The 9,614-nt window shown below is 35.4% G+C and overlaps 1 protein-coding gene across 2 annotated transcripts; it reads right to left on the bottom strand.

Annotated features, from left to right (window-relative positions):
- Positions 1 to 123: 123 nt before the first annotated feature.
- Positions 124 to 2,803, bottom strand: si:ch73-257c13.2 (uncharacterized). 2 transcript variants are annotated; one of them, XM_056481452.1, is made up of 4 exons: positions 2,694 to 2,803; positions 1,763 to 1,807; positions 1,557 to 1,656; positions 124 to 1,478 (listed from the first exon to the last, which is right to left on the bottom strand). In XM_056481452.1, exons 1-4 carry the CDS (start codon positions 2,795 to 2,797, stop codon positions 537 to 539), a joined length of 1,191 nt encoding a protein of 396 aa, XP_056337427.1. In that variant the 5' UTR covers positions 2,798 to 2,803; the 3' UTR covers positions 124 to 536. The 2 variants fall into 2 exon arrangements, with proteins under 2 accessions (XP_056337427.1, XP_056337426.1); XM_056481451.1 differs by having other exon boundaries at positions 125 to 1,478; positions 1,763 to 1,810.
- Positions 2,804 to 9,614: the final 6,811 nt, after the last annotated feature.

The raw sequence follows: 9,614 nt of genomic DNA, 5'->3' as shown, positions 1-9,614 counted from the left end.
ATCAGCATAATTGCTCAGTACACCCCATTTTTTTTAAAAAAAGAATGTTTTTATCCATTTTTCAGTGAACATATATTTTGGCGCATTTGAACAAAACAGATTTATTAAACAGATATATTTATTAAAATTATATTTTAGTCACCAAACATATTTCGAAATTCAAAGATAATACAATTAAATTCAAGCTAAATATTGCAAAAAACATTACAACCTACAAATGTTTACAACTAAATGTTTACATTTTTTGCTTCTCTCGATTTTTCCTCTTTTTAAAATTTGTATTTAATATTTTATTAACATATTTATAACCTACATGTGTGTGTACTAGTTTTTTGACCGTTTTCGTAAGTTATTTTGTTAGATAAGCTCCAGATTTGGCTTCAGTACTGACTAATCTAATGTATATCACCAAATATATTATTGTACAGCTTCCTATTGAAAATATGAATTTAAAAGATAGATTTGTGAGGGGTGTACTTATATATACTGAGCACTGTATAACATCTATTATCATATGCAACACTGAAAATAATGATCTAATTATGCATGGATTTTCTTTTTTTAGCAGTTCGCCCGAGTGAGGCTGCAATGTCTTGTCTTTTAGATATTCCACCAAGACTTCCAGAGTGTCCATAGGGTAGTTCATGGAAAGGTTTCTGTGGTATATCATCATCCATGCAGTCTACTATCACATTATAAGTTTCTAGGTACATGTTGTATAAAATGCAGCATGCTTTCACAGACAAACTGGTTTGGCAAACTGAGTGCTTCTGCAGACACCCGAGCCTCTGAAAACAAGATCTCAGAGTATGTATGGAGCCTTGCACCACTGCAAGAGCTGACCTCACTTTCTGGTTATAACATACTTTTTTCTGTCCAAATGTTCCATAATCAGGAAAAGGAGTTAAAAAGTGCTCTGAAAGTGGGAAGGTGGAGTCACCTAAGATGTGTTTGCCATGTAGCAGAGCCATGGGGTCTTCCTGCAATGCCTTGCCAACCTCTGTGGCTGAGAGGACTCTTGAGTTATGCCAGTTTATAGGATGCTCTGCAGATACATAAGTAAATCGACCCTTATGGTCACAAAAAGCCATGAGTTTGGCAAAATATGCCCCTTCCGTGTCTCTATAAACCTCTGCATCTGGTACATCAGTTGGCTTCATGATAGAAATCAAACGTGTTCCTACTACACAAAGAGTACCTGGTAACCCCACAGCCGAAAAGAACCCCTTCACACACATTTCCGCTTCCTCCGCCTGAGGCCAGTGAATATGATTAGCTAAACTGGTAGTAAGAAGTGTGCAGAATTCATCCATCTGATTACAAATGAGAGACTCTGCGATGTGGAAGCGATTTGCCACACTCTGGTAGGACTCTTGGGTAGAAAGAGCCCACAGACTGGAGAGAACAGCATGCCACACGGTCCAGCCCTCTTGCCTAATGGCAGCCCATTTACACGGTGCCAGCAGCTGCACCAACTCCTACAAACACAAAAAGAACAATCTGTTTACAAAACACAAATGAGGATTAGCAAGAAGGACTAGCATTAGATGAAGTACCTCAGTTTGAGTTGGCGTCAGCTGGAAGTGACTCTTAAAGTCACTAATAGTCAAGCTTTGCAGCACGGCATTGAAAACAACTTTTCCATCATCATCTTCTCTGATAAGTGAAAAGTAAAAAATGTTAGAGCATTTATAGAATGTTTGATCATAAACACAATGTTAACATGGAGCATATTTCTCACACGATGTATGGGTCAACTTACCTTTTCAGATTAACTTTAACACTTTCTTCATTTTTCAGCCTTAGGCTACTGAAATATAAATGAATATTAAAAGTATAAATCGCATCACTTTCCCTTATTTGCTGTATAGACCATTTTGATAGATGTAAACAAAAACAAGTCCCACTCCCTGTTTTACATTTTTAATTTCTACAGCTTCCTAAAATCCAAAAAGAGCCACTTATTGATACATAATATTATGACAGCTGTTTTAACAATAGGTTATTATTGAATTGCCTGTTGTTACAGTTATGAAATTGTTTGATAACAAGCTGGAAACGTTCATAGGCCAATGACTACATTGAACTAATCATTCCAATTACAACAAATAACTTCTGCAAGTCCTGCAGGAATTATAAAATCCTGCAGGATTTGTCACTCGCTTGGATTCATTGTAAAAACCTGTAGGAAATTCCTGCACATATCGTCAATGTGTCCTACAGGATTTTATAATTCCTGCAGGACAGCAGCTATCCTGCAGGGGAAAAAAAATAATCCTTCAGGATTCCTGTAAAAAGTACTGCATGATTCTAAAACCTGTAGGAATTGCCTGCACATATTGTCATTTTGTCCTGCAGGATTTTATAATTCCTACAGGATACCAGCAGGTTCCTGCAGAAAAATATGAAAATCCTGCAGGATTCCTGTAGGCTATTTTTGTAAGGGCTAGCAGCTCTTTAAACAAATGGCGAACAAAGATATTCTTTTGTGGAATAATGTCAGTTAGACAACAAGTAAATAATTAACCCCGTTTTAAAAACATTAGCAGTTGATATGGATTGACTGAACAACTGAAGAAATATAAACATTCGCATGCTGTAACGTTACTGTAAACAGCGCTTTTTAAGTGTCGCTCTTGTTTCACTAATTTAACCAACATTTGCGATACAATATAGTAAAAACGTTAATTCACCTGGCTCTCCGACGTTTGCGAGTCGCATTTTTGTTAAATAGCAAGAAATCTTCAGCATCATACATGTCTGCTAATAAAAAAGCTATACATGTTTCCAGCGCCATTTTTGTCTCCGCGATTAGATTGCTGCTATGCCGCCCTCTTGTGGCAAAGCTTTTCTCAAAAACGATTCATTTTCTTCAGTAAAAATTGACAAAAGTGTGATATTAGTCAAAACTAGAATAATAACTTAAATCAGTCTAGTATCAGGGTTTCTGCAGGTTTCACCAAGTCAATTTTAAGACTTTTTAAAAGACCATTATGAATAAATTTTGAGATTTCCAGAGTGCAAATGCTAAGGATTTTTTGTAAAGGCCAGTGAATTTTTTCTTACTTGCCCCATTAAAATAAAAATTCAGAAGAAAATACATAAGGTAATTATTAAATCTTAATATGAACACTCTTTTTGAAAAAAAAAATGCATTTATTTATTGTCCTGGTATATTTAGCCAAAAAATGTATTTTGCTACTTTGATCTGCCTCACAGGCTCTTTCAAAAGGTGGATATCACAAATTGCTACATGGCTAAAAACCTACCAATGACAAACATACAAAAATCTAACAGATTTTGCTCAATTTGGTCTTCCCTTTGGGAATACATAAACAAGCTCTCTTAAATTAGCAGTATCCTTGTTTTTTAATAATTTTTTTGTTTAATATCTTCTTAAAGATGGTATGATTGTACTCATTTTTATCTATTTGTTATGTTTTTTATATTAATTTCTTTTTTATTTTCCATTTTTAAGACTGTACACTCTGTAACACATATATTTTGATGTTAATATTTTGTGAATGTGGGCATACATTTAAAGAAAATTCAGTTATTTTTTAGTAACATATTTTAAATAGTGTCAAAACAAGCAAACTGTAGTTATATACACATATTTTCTTATTACCATAACAGTTAACTAAAATTTATGCACAACATACATTTATGCACAAATACACAAAGAACGTCTACACAAATGTTACTGTAAGGATGTAAGGAAGATAATTAAACCTTATTGGTTAATTTCAGATGAATTTGTACTGATTGGGTACACTCTAAAAAATGCAGGATTAAATCTGTAAACACATTTTTGGGTTAATTGTGCAGGGTTAAAACAGGTGGGTTGTCTGGGGTACTTCAAACACACAGTTGGGTTGCCCATGCTTGGTCAACCCAGCTTAAAGGGCAAATGGGGTTCTCTCACCTTTGAACATCTGAGTTGGGTTATTTTGACCCAACCGGTTGATTCGTTTTTCATGGAACTTTCTGGACTCATCACGGCGTCAGACAGTCCAGAGCTCGCAGCAAGCATGTTTATAAGGTAAACTTATATTATTACCTATATAAATTTTTACCAATACTTTAAATAAATTGTGCTACAGGTTTACCGATTTCACTGTTAATTGTAGTTTTTGATCTGTCAATGTGGATATATGTAAATATAAAGGTAGCAAGGGATGAGACAACAAATAACCCAATGTTTAAGTCATATTTAACCCAGCAACTTGGTTAACCTACCCCACTGGTGGGGTTTAATAAACAACCCAGCATCTGGGCTAAATGACTAAACCCATCCCGTGAGTCAAAACAACACAGGCGCGTGTTCTGTGGTTCTGTCACATATAGTTACCCAGCGCCTGGGTTGGAGTTGGGTTACTTTCCAGCCCAGCATTTTTTTAGAGTGTAGCTTTACACAGAAAAAGAAAATTAAGACATGCTTAAAGATTTTTTTAAGACCTAAAACCATATTTCAGTGAATTTAAGATTTTAAGGCCTTTAGTTTTTGAAATTAAAGACTTTTTAAGACCCAGTGGGCACCACGCGTATTAGCTTAAGCTGATCTCCCAGCTTGGCTATAAGCAGACAGTCTGCTAGGTTAGCTGGTTCTTAAAGTGGCTCCCAAAGTGGGGGTCACGGGACAGTGACAGGGGGTCGCTTGGTGATTTCCAAGTCAAATAAATTTGTTTACACTATTAGAATAACTATATTTTATCCATAACTCACAGAAGATAAAAAATAGTAGTTAATAGTTACATAAAAAACAACAATGATCAGCTTTTTTTCACAGTCTGTTTATATTAGATTAACAACACAGCAATAACGTCATCTGCAGCAAATGAGGTTATATTAAATTAAACAAATGGCTATAAAAAAGTACGTGGTTGTTAGTTGCACTTTTCTGTTTTCAACATGCTCGTGTTTATATAGGCTAGGCCTATTGTTGTGCAGAAGATAGTGGGGGTCGTAAGTCACTGGCATTGTTATTTTGGGGGTTGCAGGCTGAAAAGTTTGGGAACCCCTGCTTTAGAACATGCTAAAATTCAGAAAAGAAATCATAGAATTTTTTAATATTAAGTTTTCTTTGCTTTTATGTTCCCCCACTGATGTCCTGTTTCAATCAATTAATTTAATAATAAATCAGTCAACAAACTGTAGCTTTGCTTGCACTCAGATTCTACCAATAGGTGGCACCAGAGTAATTCTATGAACTGATCCATGATTCATCTCCATGCACATTGGATCAATATGATTGCAACAACTGCTAATACTTTTCACGTCATTAACAAATAGTAAAATAAATAAATAAAAAGCATCTTGACAGGAGAGGGAGTAAAAACGAGAGGAAGTGATCATGCTCAAACCCTCCTCAATAACCTTTGCCATTTCCTCTTCAGCCCCATTGACCTAAATGATGATGGCAGCACAAAATAACAGATAGAGCTACAGTGATGAGACTGCTTACTTCAGACTTAAGAGATGCTCTTACCCTCCTGCGTTAATCAGACAGAGTTAAATATGCAGGGAGTAATTGTGCAGGTCACAACCCCTCATCTTCATTATTACGCGAATGTTTTTGCACTAAAGGCCATAAATCTGTATAGAAATCAACTATAACAAGTTGCATGTAAATTAAGACTGTGACATTTCCTTTGTCATATGGTCAAATATATTACATAAATAAGGCTGAGATATTTTAAAGCCTAGTTTTACAGTTAAAAGGATAGTTCACTATAAAAATTTAACATTCTGTTTGCTGAGAAATGGGTAACCAAACGGTTTCTGGTGCTGACTTCTATAGTATTTTCACCCAATACTGTTAGGTTACATTCTTAAATACGTCTATTAGACATCTATTTTCAGACATTAAGTCAACATTTTAAATATGTCTTTATATTATCATATATGTGTACATATACTACATATAGGTTTCATATATGTGCATATATCCTCATATGGGTTGTTTCCATGTGGGGATATGTTTTTTTAAAACCGATCAATCTTTAAAATACATCTTGCAGATGTACGTGTACTATGGGTATCCCTTTAAATCTTTAAATCTCATCTGCCTTACATGTTTAAAACAAATGTCTGACACTGTCAGGCCAGGCTATCTTTTTTCATTAAGTGCCTATTAACTGCCTCTGTGATAATTTTAAATCTTAAAGTGGCTGTCACTCTGCCTGTCACTCTTCATTGTATTCTTCTATTCTAAATAATTTCCATCTGGTCTCAGTCCTACCATTTATCTGTAAAAATCTGAAAAAAAAAAAACTGTGTTTGATCAACTGTATTCTTTTTTAAAAATAGTAATACTGACATTTATTTAGTCTGGTTTTAAAATGGCTAATAATACCGAAACAGTCCTTCGTAAAGTGTTAAACAATATCCTCCGGCTCTGGTGATTCCTAGTTCTTTTAGATCTGTCTGCAGCATTTGATATGATTACCCAATTTTGTTGTCTCTAGACTAGAGTCAGATGTGGGCCTGAAAGGTACAGTCCTTCAACAGAAACTTTTAAATCAAACTAAATTCTCATCTTCCATTGCTAATCTCATCTGTGGCCTACCTCAAGGCTCAGTTTTGGCACCCTCCCTTTTCTTTTGTATAGGCTTCCATTGGGAGCCATTATGAGGCATGGGTGTCTTTTCATTACTATGCTGATGACACCCATATTTACTAACTTATCAAGAGAAATTACCCCTCAGCTCTTAGTAACTTAAAGTGTTTAGATGAGGGGGCATTATTAAACTTTTTAATGTTAAATGAAGATAAAACAGAGGTGATTGTTTTCAATCCAACTGAACATTCTCAGGCCTGCCTAGACCTGGGCTGCTTATTTGCCATCAGAGCCTCTCATGTGCAAAATCTGGGTGCCCTCTTCAAGGAGTCTTTAAAATTGGACAAACACATTGGTTCTGTTATTGGCTCCAACTCTATCTATTAGCAATTGTTTATAGTGTTTTGTTGCTCTATTATATTGAATTATTGAGCCTGTTTTAGCATGGTTTACACAATAAACTTCTATTGTGCAGTTAAAGTTTCAGTTTTATAACAGTTAAAATAACTCTTGTACAATTTTTTTACATATTTTACTCATTATAAAGTAGCACTATTTAAAAAAAATTAATAAATGTAAAATGCTATACAGTAATATTGAAAGTAACGTTAAAAAACTGTAGTTCTGCATGGTACAAATGTACAGTAAAATACTGTTTTCAGTTTTTCAATACAGTATGTGTACCGCTATTGTAATTAGTGTTACAGTAAAATATATTACATTTGACAGTAAATGTAATACTATTGCAATTAGTATTACAGATATTTTACTGTTTTATTGAATACAGCAGGATAATTGTTGCCAGTAACTAACTGTTAAGTTAACAAAAAACTTTTTACCGTGTATCCATCGTTAAGATTAAAAAGTGACCAAAAAAAATGCAAATGCACTACTGACTTTTTTCAGTCTGGTTTTAAAATGGCTAATAATACTGAAACGGCTCTTCTTAAAGTGTTCTTAACTGATTCTGTGGTCCTGGCTTTTTCAGATCTGTCAGAAGTCAGAAGGGGGCCTGAAAGGTACAGTCTTTAAGTGGTTTCAGTCTAGGTAACTTATCATCCTTGCTGATCTCACCTGTGATCTACATCCAGGCTCGGTTTTGGCATCCTCCATTTTCTTCTTGTATCTTCTTCATTTAGGGGCCAATATAAGGAGGCATGGGCTGTCTTTTCATACCTATGCTGACAACACCCAGATTTACTAACTTATCAAGAGAAATGACCCTTTAGATCTTAGTACCTTAAGGTGCTTAGACAAGGTCAAAATCTCAAACTGTTTAAATGTCAAATTAAGATAAAACAGAGATGATTGTTTTCAGTCCTGCTGAACATTCTCAGGCTATATCTGACTAGACCTGGGCTGCTTATCTGCCTTCAGAGCCTCTCATGTGCATTAAAATTGGACAAACACATTGGTTCTGTTATTGGCTCCTGTTTTTACCAATTCTATCCATCCATTCATCGTTAAGATTAAAAAGCGGCAAGAAAAAAAACATTAATATAGACTTTAATATATGTGATTATTAGTGAAGCAACTGATTTGTTTGATCCATTGCTTTCAGTTATTTTAAACTGAGCTATTCAAACGCCAATCACACTAGAAATAACCCTGAATGGAAGAAGATGAACCACTGTCGCCACAGTTGCCACTTATTGCCTCCCTGAAATCCCATCTCTTATTCGGCTCAAGAGGCTCTGTAGCCGTCTGATACAGCTGATGGGCAACCCACTGTACCCAGAGATGAGTGGGCAGGGGTGTCCAACAGGGTCAGATGTTTCTGCCCTCATGGCATAACCCCCTATTCATAAGCTCTTACTCAGCCAGACCCCCCTGGGCCTGTGTAAGCCTTGCCCACTGTGATCCTGTTGTCTTATTAAAAGAAGCCACAGGGAACACAAGTCATCCACCTTAGGTTTCTGACACACCAATCAGCATCTGCGATAATGTCTCCTCCAGCTGACCTCTCTTACGACCTTTGTAATGGGGTGGAACTTTTAAGAATAATCAGCGATGGAAACGGAGAGAGCTCTGCAGCGCTGCTAAATAATTGTGATGAAGTGATTCTATAATCTATCATAATACTATAATCCCATGATCTTCAGACTTCGCCCCTTATGAGGTCATAATAGCCCCTTTCATTCAGGAACACACGCTGGCTCTTAAGTGAGAGTTCGCTAATTATAACGCTATATTTCTTCAACAAAGCAGCATATTCAGCTTTAGCTAATTAAGTAATTGACCGTTTTAAAAGGTTTTAGCGTTGCACAAAATATGCATTCACCACATGTATGACGGATGATTGGGCAGTTTTAAATAGATGAAGGAACCGTAAAGGATGATTAAATTAAAGCAATGATAAATGAGACAGATCTGATGAATAAACCTAATTTGTGATAAACTCACAATATTTATATCCTAAATAAAGTTATTGTATTTTGTCTAATACATCAGATGATCACTTATGAGCCAACAAAAAAGCTAAATAAACTCATGCGCATATGTATTTATGTTCATGATCCAAATTCACATGCTAATGATGATATTAAACATTTAAATTAAAATGAGAAATATGACCCTTAAGGGTTAAACATGCTAACCATCTATCCATTTATTCATCCATCTATATATCCATCTATCTATATATCCATCCATCCATCCAGTGATCTATCCATTTATTCATCCATCTATACATCCATCTATCTATATATCCATCCATCCATCCAGTGATCTATCCATTTATTCATCCATCTATACATCCATCTATCTATATATCCATCCATCCATCCAGTGATCTATCCATTTATTCTTCCATCTATATATCCATCCATCCATCTATCCATCCATCCAGTGATCCATCCATCCATCCATCCATCCATCCATCCAGTGATCTATCCATTTATTCATCTATCTATTTATTCATCCATTCATCCATCCATCCATCCATCCATCCATCCATCCATCCATCAATCCATATATCTATCCATACTGTATATCTATCTATCCATCCATCCATCCATCCATCCATCCATCCATATCTATCTATCTATCTATCTAT

This window comes from Danio aesculapii, chromosome 20, assembly GCF_903798145.1.
Source record: "Danio aesculapii chromosome 20, fDanAes4.1, whole genome shotgun sequence".
Taxonomy (NCBI): Eukaryota; Metazoa; Chordata; class Actinopteri; order Cypriniformes; family Danionidae; genus Danio; species Danio aesculapii.
This window is presented reverse-complemented; position numbering and strand designations above follow the sequence as displayed.

Bases quoted from the DNA above. Each gene is read 5' to 3' on its own strand.
- si:ch73-257c13.2 (XM_056481451.1), bottom strand. From the start codon at position 2,797: ATGGCGCTGGAAACATGTATAGCTTTTTTATTAGCAGACATGTATGAT. The intron at 1,811-2,693 runs GTGAATTAACGT...TTTATATTTCAG, and splicing joins CGCAAACGTCGGAGAGCCAG to TAGCCTAAGGCTGAAAAATG. The intron at 1,479-1,556 runs GTACTTCATCTA...TTGTGTTTGTAG, and splicing joins TGACGCCAACTCAAACTGAG to GAGTTGGTGCAGCTGCTGGC.